At 37.4% G+C, this 15,995-nt stretch overlaps 1 protein-coding gene across 1 annotated transcript in view; it reads right to left on the minus strand.

Annotated features, from left to right (window-relative positions):
• Positions 1-2,472: 2,472 nt before the first annotated feature.
• Positions 2,473-15,995, minus strand: part of ELL2 (elongation factor for RNA polymerase II 2) — a 47,187-nt gene continuing 33,664 nt past the window's right edge. Inside the window, exons 8-12 of the mRNA XM_044446830.1 lie at positions 14,992-15,562; positions 10,912-10,978; positions 7,401-7,572; positions 6,005-6,049; positions 2,473-3,980 (exon numbers count right to left, since the gene is read on the minus strand). Coding sequence (XP_044302765.1) covers positions 3,864-3,980; positions 6,005-6,049; positions 7,401-7,572; positions 10,912-10,978; positions 14,992-15,562 — 972 coding nt within the window. The 3' untranslated portion in view covers positions 2,473-3,863. The remainder of the gene's footprint in view (positions 3,981-6,004; positions 6,050-7,400; positions 7,573-10,911; positions 10,979-14,991; positions 15,563-15,995) is intronic.

Consider the following 15,995-nt stretch of genomic DNA (forward strand, 5'->3'; position numbering starts at 1 on the left):
TGGGCTTGATGCAATACCAGTGTGCCCAGCATTGGTGGTATGGTTGTTGGCATAACAAACAGGCAATTACAGCCAGCCTTATAAACTTTCAGCTCCTAAGATGACTATTGCACTATGGCCCTTTTTGAGACCCTCTTTCTTACCATAAGCTTCAACAAGTGCTCTGATGTGAGTTGGTAGGGCTGAATTAAGGGCTCAAGTGGGGGAGGAATCTCCCACCCTCCCAAAGGCTGAGGCAAGTGGGCAAAGGTCTTTGAGACTCCAAGGCCTCTAACATTTGTGTCATAATGGCCTTATCTATCAGTGACTCCACTGCTTCAAGGGCTTTCCTCCACAGTACAGCACATCATCTATCAGAACACTTACATCTTGCCTGCATTGTAAAGGCCTGACAATGAATTTTTTGCATTCTCTTCCCTGGCAATAATGTCACAATGGACATACTTTCAAACTACTCCCCACATGGTAATAGGTAATAAAAAGGAACAACACTTCAGCAACAGTACAATGAACAGAAGCAGTGAGAGAAGTTCCCTACAAGGCTACATGGTGTTGAAGGAGAAATGAAGGCCTAGGCAAGAACTCACTAGACATATGCACTGGGAGAGTGGGGGAGGGTTTCCTACAAAAACTTCCTTCAGCTATAAACTTTTCTTGAATGGGGCTCCATGGAGGTGCAGAATCCTTATCTACAATGCAAAGCTCTTGAAAACAAATGCTTTGGTTAAATCACCCTCAGTTGACAACCCAACAACTCTGAACCTTCCCTGTGGGTTCTTCAGAGTTAATAACCTACAGTTAATCTACAGATCTAGGTTCAAATGCAATGATGATCCAAAATTCATTGTTATGTACGAACCAGGTCACTTTTGTTAAAAGTATTCAGCGTGCTTCACATAACAGCCTCAGCAATCTTTACAAAAAACCTATGAAGTAGGTTAGTAGCATTCTCTGCAGCCCTCCCATGTACTCCATGGCTTCATGTCTAAGATTATCCAGTGAGCTCCAGGTTGCAGTGATATTGAAGCAGGGATTACTTGGTGCAGAAGTCAGGTCTCTTAGCCACAGTACATTAGCTGTCAAAGCACAAAGCATATGAAACCTTTGATGTCAGCGCCAGACTTCAAGACAAGTAGCATTAGAATTATAAGCTGCTTGTAAACAAATTTGTATCATTCCTCATGTGCTGTGAAAGTAGCATTTATGCTTTACAATCCTGCTCTCTGGCAGTTATAATTTAGCCCATAATTACCTTATGGGCTAAATAATCATAATTCTCTTTAAATTACTAAGAACTAAGACATGGAGAGTGATTTCCCAAGGCCACCTAGAACAAGTCTCATAGCTGAGGTAGGTTACACTGTTCTACAGGTGGATGTCTACCCACTTAGACTTTCTACTCCAGCAAGACTCAAATGATAAAATTTACAAAATCTAACTAGTAAAAGAAAACTGTAACTTTGTAACTCTGGCAACAAAGAGAAGAAAAGAATGTCAGTGTTGATACTATTACTGCACTCTTAATGCAATAATAATATCAACACATTTAACAATGCAAACACTCAATTGTGAGACAGTGTGAATCGGCTCTGCATTAATGCATTAACGTAGGTACACCAAAGTGCTGCCTAGAAAGAAGAGCTTTTAAACCAATACCCCCTTTTTAAAGGATTATGAGGGTCCTTATAGGTACAGTAATACTCTTTTGAAAGCAAGTTATAGCTCTCACAGGCACTGATTCTCAAAACAGAACATTTTGCATGTACTCTATCACAAATTAGTGTGTGAAAATCATAACTTACTATGTTAACAAGATTTTGGCTACAAAGATATGCTTGTCTTGGCTACAACCAAGAAGTAGTTACCACAAGATGTAGTGATGGCCATCAAATGATGAGAGAAACCTGGATGGCTTTAAAAAGAGATTAGACAAGTTCAGAGAGAAGACTACCAGTGATTAATAGTTATAATGGCTAGATATTACTTTCAGAAGCAGAGGCATAGGTTTACCTACACCACTGCTGGGTAAAATGACTGCAATTTAATTTCAGCTTTAATTTCAGAAGAGAAGCCTTTGGAAGCCATGTAAGTGCTGTTCTGTGTCAGCAAAAGTGAAATTACTCCACCAAGATGACATCATACCACCCGAAGTCCTCCTCCTACTCAGGGAAACATCTCCTGAGGTTGCTCTTCTGTTGCCTGTGCACAGGCAGGTATGTAAATGCCATATTCTAAGTCCTTGTGTTTTGTAAGAGCTGAAATGTAAATTCCTTGCTGTCCCAGTTGTTAGAATGGAAAAATAAAAAGCTGCCCCTCCTCCATCCCTGCCCTGGTCAGTGGAATTAATCCCATTTGTAAATACAAATAGAATTGTTCTGTTCATTTCAGAATCTGAGTCATTCTCAGATTAACACTTCTAGAAATTCTATCAAAAGTACATATTCTGTTGTACAGCAATACACAACAATTGAGTTGATGCTGAAGACAAGTTTATTAAAGATACTACCAAAATTTTGGCAAACATTCCCAAAAAAAATTGACTTGTAAACATAATGCTTCCCTTTTCAATTGGCAGCACTTTGAAACAAAACATATTAAGACAAAAAGAAAAGACAAGTATAAGTCAATTTTGTGACCAAATAACTTATGTTCCCACATGATAAAGTGATGGTTTAATTAAATTAAACCAATTAACTGCATGAAATGAAAGTTTGTGCTGTTTGATGATCACAGTATTTTATAGTTAAATACATCTTTGTTATATTCCTGACAACCAGGAAAAAAATCTTTAAATATACATTTCATGTAGGTAATAGCTTCATTGCATATTTCTCGTCAAAAAATACTTTTATAGCAGTATATAAATAGGTCACCTACATGTTTAATTTTTATAATTTTGCCCCAAAACTACAGAATTAAATTTTGTAAAGTATTAATTTTTCTCAGATAAGAAAGCTGACAAATTGTGGAAATGGAAATATTTGTTTTCCAGAACTGATCTTGCAGTTTTATAGGAAAAAAACTGCTCTAACACTTTGTCACTTGTTTTAACCTGAATATTTGTCTTCCAGAACTGATCTTGCAGTTTTATAGGAAAAAACTGCTCTAACACTTTGTCAGTTGTTTTAACCTGAACATAGCAGATTTGTCCTCAATACAGCTCTCTTACACACACACACACTCTCTCTCTCTCACTCGCTCACACATACAGATACAGACTTTAGATATAGTAGGCCACAAAATACTCCCCATTTGATGGCGTGGGAAGCAGTGTATTTATGGAGAGATGGATTAAGTACAATTCATATACACAAGCAAACACCGTAAGGCAACCATTGCAATGGGGGTTTCAATCACAGAAATATGTTACTGTTGATAGATAGGTGTGTATATATTAATTATATACCACCTCATAACCCTCCAAAACAATGTTTCACTTTTTGTTTTATTTTGTGCAAATTTTTAAACTTTCTACCATTTAAGGCAAATAGTTTTTAATTAACAAGAAAAAGTCTGAAAACAGGCTTGTAATCATTCAAACACTTCTGCTTTTGCTACAATTTTTCCTTTTTAAAAAATGTGCACAACTTCAGAACTACAGACACTGGATCCCCAGTACCCAATGGTAAAATGATTTCTGTGGATAAACAAGTAAGTGTTAAGGAAAAGGGGACCAGGAAAAAAAGCAGCTTCAACTATGCAGGGAAGCAACATCCTCACCATCATCAAAAACAGCAATTCAGTCTGCTAATGCTGAAACTTCTGCATTAGAGAAGTTTCACTTATTTTTAAACCTTAGAATAAGTCATATGGAATTTTAAATAAATAATCTTTAGTTTATTCACATCTTCTGGTCCGGAGCCCTAATGCCATGACTCCGCTTGTCGTTGGTCAAATTCTCCTATAAGTCTTTTAATGTGAGCCAACTTGTTGTGCAGATATTCACATCTGTACTTTTCCTCATGGTAGTTGGGACTAGACTGCAATAGCAAGCAAAAATACAGTTTATCATACATATATTTATATTAATTTTTTTCAGCAAATGTATCTCTGTCTTTCTATCTGAAGATGCCCAAGGAAACTATTAATATAAAATCTAAGGAACAATAGTAAAAGCTATCAAACACAGATGGTTTGATGTTGTAAAAACAACAAATGAAGCAAACTAAAAGCAGACAGATACGGTTGTTCCAAAATGTCAGAGGTCATCCAGCACCCTCTTTTACTAAAAGGAGCAGTCCAGAACCATTACAAGTGGAGTTCCTGAACCCATTGTGGACATGGGGCCCCACACAGACGTTACAGTGATTGGTGCTGAATGTTGTTGAGAAGACTAGCAAATCCAATAGGGACACATTCCCTCTCCCTACTTCACAGGCCTCTCTGACTTCAGTGGCATTTAAATATGGCTACCTCTGGATTTCATCTATGGAAAACATGCTATTTGGCAGTATTTATACCTTAACTGGAGTTACGGTGTTCAGGTTTTCATGCCATATTGCACCAATTTGGAAGTGTGGCATTTCTTTCCTCATTTACCTCATCTTCCCTGCCTCCCAGATGCACACACCTAGTTAGTTACAGGGCTACCTAGTCAGAACTGAAGAAGGCAGTTGAGTTTATAACCCCCTCATCTGCTTTTTCATTTCTTCCTACATCAATGGAGGGACCTAACATTCTCCTCTGCCCATGTTTATCCAAGCCCTTTTTGTGTGCCTCTAGTCTTTACCTTAACAGATGGTTTAGTTAGCTCTGTACAATATTGTCATAGTGACAGCTACATCATTCTGTAGTGCTGCCACAGTTCTGCACCATTCACTAAGTGATTTGGCAAGGATTAGAAAAGTGATGTAGGCCACAGGAGGCAAAAAAATGCTAAGCAGAACAGCAGGAATTACTCCTTTCCTTCATCTGGTAAGCATATATGGAGTCATATGTATAATTCCAGCATCAAAGTCATATTTCTGATATTCTCACATTTTAGACAACAAATTATAATACTGAATATTTGGATCAATATCAAGTCTTGGCTGCTGTGATGGTTAGAAGATTCCACTTGCAAATGAACTTGATATTGGCAATTTGCCAAAGTTTGTTTTGAAAATGAAATGCTATTAAAGGCAAGACAAAAATGTATCTGGCTCATATGAAACTTCTAGTTAAATCAGTTGACCACAAGCTTTTAAAAGCTGAGCAAACATCCGGTCTTCCCAAACTGGATGTGTACATAGTGCCATAAGTGCAGAACCTCATCATGTGCCATACTGGGGAAATATCCAATAATAATTTTTAAAAATCCAAAATCCAAATCTCAGTGGACAATGTTAGCAGTGAGGCAAAGAGAATGGTAAAAGAGTATGTAGAAGACTGATGGAGCCCATGAACTGTCTATGGTCCCAATGCATTTTGGGCTCTGCAACTCTTTAGGGGAAGATGCAAAGTGCGCAATGTTCAAGTCAGTCTTCTGTACACTTTTGCAATCTCTTTACAAAAGGGAGAAAAATCAACAAAGTCAATCTGTACTGAACCTCAGAGACAATGCACAGAACTAGCATTCTAACAAGTAGCCAAAAGCAAAAACCAAATATTTGCCACAAACATAGTAAAAACAGGCAAACAGAAGAGTTTGTCCAGATTATAAAACCAACCAACCAACCCCTCCACACACCCACCCTCCCATCCAAGCTCTATGCAGTGTGAAGCTACATTCATTACTGGTACAGCAAGAACCTATAATTCAGTATGGTGAGCTTAGGAATTATTGCCTAATATTTAAATATGTGCATGTCATAAAACACATTACCGAAAGATGTTTTTGAAATGTCTTCATTGGAGGTTGCAAATCAGGTCAAACAAGTATTACAATTTATACAGAGAAACCTATCCAAGTACAGGAATTAGGTCTTTATGGTGCTAACTCTTCAGCTCATTAATTCTATGCAGTCCATTCAGTACAGTTTTACACATATATGTCACACAATAACTTGGTATAAGTTATACAAACCTGTTTGATCTTCCGATATTCTTGTAAGACTTCCTCATGAAGGACCTACAAGTTTGAAAGTTAAAACAATGGTAATTTGATGGCTACCTCATACAGCAATTTATTAACTATCACTTTGCAGATTAACTGAAAACATATATACTTGGCATTATAATTTGATAATTGCACTTTTCTGTAGATCCATGAGTAGCAGGGAATAAAAATCACACACTTTGAGTGACCCGCAAAGACCCATTTCCTTTCCGTAACAAAGAGTTTTTGAACTAGAAACTTTAAAAAAGCATCTTCCCCTTACATTTACTCTAAACTCAGCTGCAGGAGTACAGAATGAAACAGAGGAGCCTAGTATATACAAATCTCCTGTTGAGTCTACTCCATCTTGAACATCCTTCCCTACTTAAATAATCCTTTGCTGCCACTAAATTACTGGTCTAAGACACAGCAATGAGTGTTACTTGTCATTCCATTTAAAGTAATCTGAAGGTCCAAGCCTGACCAGAGGCTAGAAATGGAATATGCAGTTTGTCAGGAGTGGATCTTTCCCCCTCCCACTTCCAAGCAGAGCAAGGCAAAGGCTTCTAACTAAAGTCTTATATTTAAACTAGCCAGCCAGGCTGGTTTGGTGATATAAAACTTAATATTGCAGCAGTCATTAACAAAAGACACCAGAGAAGTTAGAATACAAGTTATTAGGGAAATGAGGCTTAATGATGAGAAGGTGATTCCAACTGAATACCTCTTCTCCCTTCCTAATGAAAAGGAGCTTCATGCTGCCTGTGGGCCAACTGGTAGAAATTCTGACACTACTAAGCTGGTCTTTCTGCTAGTTCTGGTGCCATATGATCAGACTAATAATGTTAAATCTGTCCCCCATCTAGCTCTGCATGTTCAACCGTTTCCCATATGTGGTGTGGTTCTCACATATCTAATCCTACTGGCATTGGTGTTTCAATTTCAAACCCACCGCTTCTTCCAGTATTTTAAGTAAAGTGGGCCTTGTTACTATACACTCAGCACTACCATTCAGTTGTCTGCTTACTGTCTAAAAACATTTTGTCAAAAAAGATGAATTCATTATTTCTTTGTATATATAAAGTAATCCAACAGTGGTTTGCGTCTGACCGTGGAAAGTAAGCTTCACTAGAAAGACTTTCCAGGATTATATCACCACTACCTCGTTCTGCCAAGTTTGCAAGGCACAAATTATTACAATTGATACACTCAGAATCAGATTTGGTGCATACAAGCTGCAATCAAAAGTTCTTCACTTCTTTAGTAAGGTGTGGGAACTCCAAATGTCACCAGACTATGAAGCACTAATTCCACAATTACCCCAGATTGTGAGCCAGACACCCATGAAGAAGAGCTTCTATAGAAGGTGAAAAATAAGTTTTACCTGATATTCTTTAGATCCTGGAGAAAGCAGTTTACGCTGTGCATCTAGTTTGATAAACCTCCTAGTAACACTCTCCATCCTTGCATGCAAGGTTCTGTATTCATCATATTCTGCATTGAAGTCATCCTTATAACTTTGCCGTTGCTCATATGAGACAATTGCTATATATTTTCTGTTTTAATATATATTTGAGAGAGAGCAAGAGAGAGAGAGAGAGAGAGAGAGAGAGAGAGAGAGAGAGAAGGATTCTCAGTTCAAGATGTCTTCACTTTTAAAGGTTGTAGAGGTATACTTAACTTTATCCAATCTATACATATTCTGTAATCCTCATTCCCACATGCTCACAGAAATCAGACTGATTCTTAACTAGTCAGAATTTACCTTTCTGTACACATCCTTGTTATCTGCCATTTTGTTCAAGTGTTCATAAAAAACCCACCATGTAAAGCTAACAGGTCAGTGGATTTTATATGGAAGCCAGGAATATTAAAATCAAATACATTTTTTATTCTTTGTATGCATATTTGATTAAAACTGTATTTGCTAGAGTTAATACAAGTAAATCACCATGGCTTCTGAATGCTACAATTAAGGAAGTAAATAAAAAGCCCAAGCTGCTCAAGTTTAAGAAATTGTTAAAGCTTTAGAAAAATAATTTTTTTCTGGGGAAAAAATAATTCCCCTCCTCCTCTCTGATCAAGATGGCTTAGTGAAAAGGCTTTGTATGCAATCTACATGCCTGCTGAGTACTATATACTGCCTCTGGTATCCTGTTCTGCTGAATATTATGAACAATATTATGAATCCTTTTCTCCATGGTCTTTTGTTGCCTCACCTTGGAACCCTCATTCTATCTAGTACTGTATTGTCCAAAATTTCACCTTTCCTGTTCCTCTGAACATGCAATCACCTTCCTCAGATCCCTAAACTGTCTTCCTGATTGCTCCTAAATCCTGCCCATCTTGCTCTTCCTCACTTTCAAATCCTCCTTGCACTTATTGCTTCAATCTCTCTGCTCTAATAACCTGACAGAGCCAATCTGGAAGCATTGCTCATCCAATTCTATCAACTTTCAGCTATCTGAAGGTCTCCCCTTGTACCTGAGAAGTGGTATGCAAAACATCATAAGGTCAGGTCTCTTGCTTTGTAAAGAATCACAGAGTGAGTGCTGTAACAAATTCTACTAGGTAAAATCCTACTGATATGTCCATTTTCTGTCAACCTATTTCCCCCACACATACAGCTGTTCAGTTGAGATGGCATCAACTGAGAAATCCAACTGAAGTAGAGGTCTGACAATATCAGATAAAAACATACCTCCACTGACCCTTGAGCCCTTTATCTGTTCCCGCATTGCTGCTGTTAACAGTACCTTCAGGGAAAGAAATTGCTAACTGTGTCCCGAAAGGAGTTTATAGAAGTTCAAGACATTTTTTTCTTATATTTTTCTGCACGGAAGAGGAAGCAGGCATTGCCCAAGAACAAAAAAACAGGGCTCTGTGCCAGCTAGAGGTGATATGCTAAACATGCGTAGGCAGCATGATTCCAGGGACAAGGGTCATGCGGACATTAGAGTTGTGCTCTCAGTGCTGTGCTGTAATGGTGGCACATTAAAACAACTGGGTAAGTTTGTGTCAGCAATTCAATTCAAAATGTTCAGAAGCACAGACAGTTCTTTCCACCAAGGATTGATTGTTAGTATATTGCATCAAAATGCCTGATTTGTTATGACTGTTATAAAGGAGATTTACTTGCAGTATTCTATCACAAACAGGATAGACAAGAGTTTCAGTTGGTTTTGCAGTTTTGAAGAAACCATTCCTAACAACACACTGAAAATCAGTAACTAGCAATTTTAAAGTACTTATTTTTCTGAAGGGTTTTTACAGTAGCCCTGAAACATTTCTCAAGCAATTATTAGATTAAATGACATCAAAGTACAATTTAATTTGTACCTACAGCAGATTGTACATATTACAAAAAGAGTCTATATAGGCCCACTGGCAACTAGTTACTAGTATGTGAAGCAAATTGATTGGATTAGGACAATGTCATTTTAAGCTATAACCATCCTTAATCATTTAATCTATGAAACTATTTTGCTTAATTGTGGACTGTGTAAGCCACCCAGAGAGCTTCAGCTGTGCAGCGCTATAGAAATACATACATAAAATCTATTGGATACTTTGCTAATATTCCAATAGATATTAACAAACAGCTATGGGGCAGATCAATTATTTTAACGTGACAGAAACAGAATCTGGGGTGTCATGGAAAAGCCAAAAATGCAGTATTTGTTCACATGTATTCTTTTGCTATTTTTGTTTGTATGATCATAAGCAAAGCCTTGCTTACTTTGTGTGGGAATGGCCTTTTCAAAGCAGGACTAGTTTGAAATGCCAAACAAATATGTACTCTGCTAAATTCTCAAGATGTCTGGTGGCCTTTTGTTTCCCTAGAGGCTACATTTTCTCTGATATTTTCCTTTCTCATTCTCATTGTCCACCCCTCTCATTTATTCTGTTCCCTGCCATTTATTTTGTCCAGCATTGGAACCATAATCATTCAAAGGGGTGCCACTGTGTTGTCAATAAAGTCACATGGATTGCCACAGCCAAATTAAAGAGCAGTAAGAATCAAGAAAAAATGTACTGCAAAGCTGCCTCTGTTAGGGAAACAAATTATTAACCAATGCAAACATGTCTACAACTAAGGGGAGAGAAATCAAGTAGGAGGCAATTGCAACATAAACTTGGAAAAATCCAAGATCTGAATGGCTAAGTGAAGGTTGTTATTTTAGACTGTACTCCATTCCTGGTTTTTATTTTTGTTTTGTAAGCTGCTCAGTGGTTAGGAAAAGGAGTAAACAAACGTTATGAACAAATTAAGTTGAACTATTGCTTCTAGCTGCTTTTACAATGGGTGTTGCAGCCACAATTCATACACCGAAGAGGTACAGATTGCATAGGAGATGAGCTACTGTACAAAGAAAACAAGAAACTCTGAATCATTGGTGGCTCAGAACTCCTTCAGCATCACTGCTGCCATTTGCCTCTTGAGCATTTCCCTAAGCCAGCAGATGAGAGTCAATGAAATGCAAAATACTAGGAAAAACTGAAGTTATTATTTCCTTCTGAGAAAGCTACTCTTGTAATTGATGAAATTTTTTGAAAGGAGGGATAGCAGAATCGCTGTACCAGCAGTACAGTATCAGTACGCAGCTTCTTCTGCCAGACAAGTCATCCAGCGAACAAGGATATTTTGATCACTTTGTTCTTTTGAAAAGGCCAGAGGTAAAGTAAACATGAATTTTATTCTGAAGCACAGCATGATAGGACTGGTGAAAGTAACTTAACTTATTGAACTTAAGCAACAGTGCAGGATTTTCATGTGTCTTTCCTATTTTTTAAAAGTGTGAGTTTTCATAGTTCAAATGCTCTATCACTTTAACAAATACAGCATCAATAGTTCTTGCTGTCCTACCCCCTTTGTTCAACATTGTTCTACTTACACAAAGTAGTCTGGTAGTTCACTTGTTGACAAAGGATCTGTGGAGGCATTGCAAGTCTCTTTAACACCTGTAAAGAAATTCAATTTTTACACATCCACAAGCCATAGAGCATACACAGAATGTCCCTTTCAACAGATGCATTTTAAGAGACAATTAAAAGCAAAGTGCAGAACTGCTGAATGTTTCTAGTACAAGTAGTATGACAAATTCTAAACTGCCAATGGCAGTAATGTAAAATGCAGAAGCAGTCTGTATACAATACCAGCAGTCTAGACTTAACCCAAGGTCAGTCCTCTATTATTTTAAGACACGTTGTGGCATCTGCAGAACAATTCAAGAATTTCTGTGGCAGATGTTGGCAGACAATAGGAGATGGGAGGTTTACAGCAACATCCAGCTTTTGCTAGCGTATAATGAAGAACAATGAAGAGGAATGCCAAGTGGTTTCCTTTCTGTTAATTCTCCCCTTCATCAGCCACAAAAGTTATAGTCATGCAAAGAATATTATGGAATTGGCTGAAAAATAAGTCATATATAAGAATGAGAATCCATAAAGTCTATAAAGCAGAAATGTCTGGGTTGAGTCCAGTAGTTCTCAGGATAGCAAGATTAAAAAAATAGTAATATGCAGGATCTAAAGTATCCACTGCATGAATGGATGCTTTCATGAAGTACCCATTCATGCACTTCCTCTAACATATGAAGTATGTATGTATTGGTTGTACCTTTACTGTATTCCTAAAGGTACACAAACATATGCAAAGGGTTGATGTAGTGGATAGCTCAACATTATAAAAAGATACTTTTCTTATTTGGTATTCCTAAGACACTTAATACACATTCTTTAGAAAAGAATGTGGAATGCTGTAACTGTCTGGTAAAAGAACCAGTAGTCTATATTATCAGCCTGTGCTACTAAACAAAGAATATTTCAGCTGTCCCAAGCCCTGACTAAGACAACCAAGTCATGAGCCTCAGTGAGTTGGAAACCTATTGTATCCAGTCAACAGTATACGTAAGGGATTGTTCACAAAGCTATAAATCAACTTTTCCGTTAGCTGCACAGGGTTTTAAAATAGGTCACAACTAAATCTGGCCCTAGGAACTGTGTCACAGGTCCTTATAGTAGTCTAAAAGTGATAATGAAATTGCCCTTCTTGATATTCAATAACTTTGGGTTTTTTAAACAGCAGCTAGAAGTTTTGCTGTCTGGGTTCTCAGAGCTACAGAAGTTTCATAATCTTTCCAGAAAAGGGAAGACAACAGACAGGTCAATCTACAAAAATGGGCCATTACAAATATAAGCAGAATCTAAGAACACTATATTTAAATTTTATTCTTCATGCTGTCAAATTAAGCAGTTGAGAAATTAAACTGCAATCCAACCAGGATTCCCATATCCTCCCATCCCATGAAATTACAAGCATCCTAAATAGGGCAGAAGGGGCGCAGAAGTGAAGGTAGTTCTGTGCTTCTTTTGCCCTGCAAAACATTGTTGTGCCCCAGAATGCAAAGAATGGAGGCTGAGGGGCCATGAGGATACTTTGTATCATGCTGGTGCCTGTTTCATTCCTTACTCCACCTCTGACATGCTCACTAATTCCCATCTCCAAGCTCGCTTGTGCAAGTTCAGAGATGCAGCCACTGTGGTTCTTTCTACACTGGCTGCATAGGTGGAAGAGAGGGTTAGGGTTAGCTATGACATCAGAGTGCTTTTCTGACCTTACAGCTGCATCTCTGAAAAATAATATGACCTTCTATAGAGCATCTAGCAGAATTGTTTTTAGTAGCTTAGCAAATGAATGCCTGCATTTCAGTGGTGTGCATGACCACTGAGTCATCCATGTCGCTGCAAACTAATTATATTTGTTATGGATTTTAAGAGAACAGTTGGTTTAGCTTTTACTGGAATTGCTAGGAAAGCTATGGAAAAACTGCTAACTCACAACCCTCAAAGCACTATGTCTTAATAAATGCCAAGTGAAATGTAACTACCAAATACTTAATAATATATCATTAAGAATTTAGAATAAGAAAAGATTCTATTAAAGGGAAGACACACAAAGACACATGCTGGTTCACAATGAATTCTGAGTTACTTATGAAAACTAACTGACAAGGTGGTCTGGATAATAGCCAAAGACGGTTTGTAAAGCCCTAGCTTGGGTCAAAGAGTTATTTGAGTAACAAAAACATCAGATGTTGCAGTATTCAAGTGCAAAAGTGTACATAAAGGTATAAACTTTCAAAAGCTTAATACCAAGACTTGATTATATTAAGTGGCATACACATATTAATAAATAAATATCAATGTCTAGAAAAGTTTCTATCCTTACACTTCTATCCTTCTATCCTTAGTAATTAATGAAAAATTTGAAAGACTTGCTTTTGCAAAGGTATGACTTTGAATTAATCTAATCTAGCTTGAAAAAATGTTTAAGTCTTTATATTTTTTGGAATTACTGCTAAAAGCTAAATTTATAGGACAGCTGATATTAACAATGAAATAATATTTCAGAAAATGTGCATGTTCTGATTTTGTAATGATGGCGCTTGTGTTCTTGTCAGCTGAACAAAACTTGGCACAAAGCTGAAAGATCTCCTTTTAGGCTTTTAGGGCTAAATATCTTTGTTAAGAAGAAAAGTATAGAAAATACAATTTCCTGGTAAGATATAAAAATCTTTAGAAATACTTTCCTTTATAATATGCTATAATTTGATGTTCTGACTTACTGAGAGTTCATATTGTTCAATAAAAATGGATCCAAATAATTTCCCCCTAAAACTTAAAAGTTCAAAATAAAAAAATGAATCCATGATAAAACAATATGTGCTGTGCCCTTTGCTAAATAATGTAATATAAATAGTTCACTAGAAGTCAAAGACTTCCTAAAAGCTGCCGATATAACTTGATAATGTTCAGCAAAGTAAAAAAATCATATGCACCATCATATTGTACATATTGTGTCAAGTTTCAGCTCTCTAGATTGTAATCATATGTGATTCTCAAATCACATTATATTCCAAACCTTTTTATATTCCATGCAATTCAATGGAGCAAATGTGTGTCTTGGAGCTGCATAAAAAATATCTTTGGTGACTGCAGTATTTGAGAAATCAATTAACTATGTATAGCTCCAGCTTATGTAATGTGGGGAGTTTATTAGCTTGGTTCTCTTCCTTCTGAGTTGCTCAGAGTATCTCAGAAACAGAGAGCTCAAACAAACCCCAACCCTTCTCTCCTGCATGGAGCTTGACCTCCTGTGGTTTATTTCTGTAATGTGCTTATGGCACAACATGATTCAAACCCCTTTCCAAACTTCCTAGGGCAGCAGGAAGGGATGGAAGGAACAGAATATCACTTTCTTGTAACTGCAAGATTTCTGACTGCCACCAAGGTTGAACTGAGGACCCTGTGCATTGGATTTCCTTACTGCCAATCATTTCAGTATTATTCCTATTCCATTCACTTAAGGTTAAAAATAGCAACAAAATGAATACAAGAAATGTCTGCTGAGACATAGGGTAGGTTTGACTAGAAGGTGGGCATGGTTGATTCTCACCATCCTTTGGTGCAGCTATTTCATACAATGGTCCAGAGGTGGGCTACTAGTAGTCTCAATTCCCATCATCCCTCACCATTGGTTATACTGGGTAGAGCTAATGGAAATTATAGACTAAAACAGCTGGAGTGCCACAAGCTATCCATGCCTGCTACAGACCATCTATCATGGAAGCTTATTATGTAGCAAAGTAAGACGAAAATGCATATTAGAACAATCTTACAAAAATATAAGAGAGCTGACCAGAGAAATTATTCAATACACCGTCAGCTCTCATGCCTGAGATTTTCATTCACATATGTCTGCAAGGAATTAGTTCTGGCAGTCACTCTCAGATCCAGGGAAACAAGGCAACAAGATAGATTCCTATATTACTATTGCATCCTGGGAGCCATTTACTTGTGGGTAGGCTCTATCACACACTGGTAATAGGAACGTCTGCAGACTAGAGGCAATGCAGAAGTAACAACCCAGCGTAGTTAGCTCGCCCATTCAAAGCAAGAAGCAATAACAATACCTTCACTCAGTTTCTGAGTGGAATTGTTCATCTTCGTAATTTCTTCACTTTCACAGTCTCTCTCCTTCTCTGCAGCATTCCCAATGTTATGTTCTTTGATTTGGTCCTTCTCTTTATGCTTCTTTGACTTCTTCTTGGATTTTTTGTGCAACACTGAATGTTTATCATCTGTAGACTTTGGGCATATTGACAGATTTTCAGCAGGTGCTGCAATTTCCAGTGGAGTCCTAGAAGTATATTTTTGATGCTGGTCCTCGTACATACTGCCATTCTGACTCAAAGTGTCAACAGGCAGGTCTTGAGTGCCCCGGCCCTCAGGTGTACTTGGAGAATTGGAGTTAGAATGTACAGTCTGAGGAGGATTTGAAACAGGAAGGCAAGTTGGAGGAAGAGGTGGTGCAGTTGGTGTTGCAGCAACTGCAGGGGGAGGTGGTGGTTGGGAAGCTTCAGCATTTTTCTCACCAGTAGTCAAGTGACCATTTAGCGTTGGGTGAACTCTATTAGTAAGATGAGATATCCTTGGTTTTTTATTCATTAAAGGATCAATAAAGTCAGAATCCAAAAGCCGTTTCTGAAATAAAGTAAGGCATATATGTGACTATTATTTTCCCATTATTAAAAATTTCAAGGGACAATTAGCAGGTCATTATGCTGATAATATACAATATATTCTCATGCAATATATAATGACATGTTTATTGATAATACATACAATAAATGCCTACTGCATGGGCATTATTTCAGGCTTTATATTTACAATGCACATTAAATTATTCTGTAAGAAAACCAAAATAATTCATGCTGTGATTATTCGGAGGACTATAGACTGCATGGCACTTGAATGGGAGGGAAAGCTCCCTTAATATTATTGTTGAACATTATTATACATTTGGAATCATAAAGTAAAATATTTTTGCCCTAATTCCTTGTGTTCACTAACAAGATGTGCTCAAGACATTTTGTTTCCCTTTCAAATATCACCCAGACAGCAAGCCCTGTGTTGA

Source organism: Varanus komodoensis, unplaced genomic scaffold (assembly GCF_004798865.1).
Source record: "Varanus komodoensis strain SLA01 unplaced genomic scaffold, ASM479886v1 scaffold5, whole genome shotgun sequence".
Lineage (NCBI taxonomy): Eukaryota > Metazoa > Chordata > Lepidosauria > Squamata > Varanidae > Varanus > Varanus komodoensis.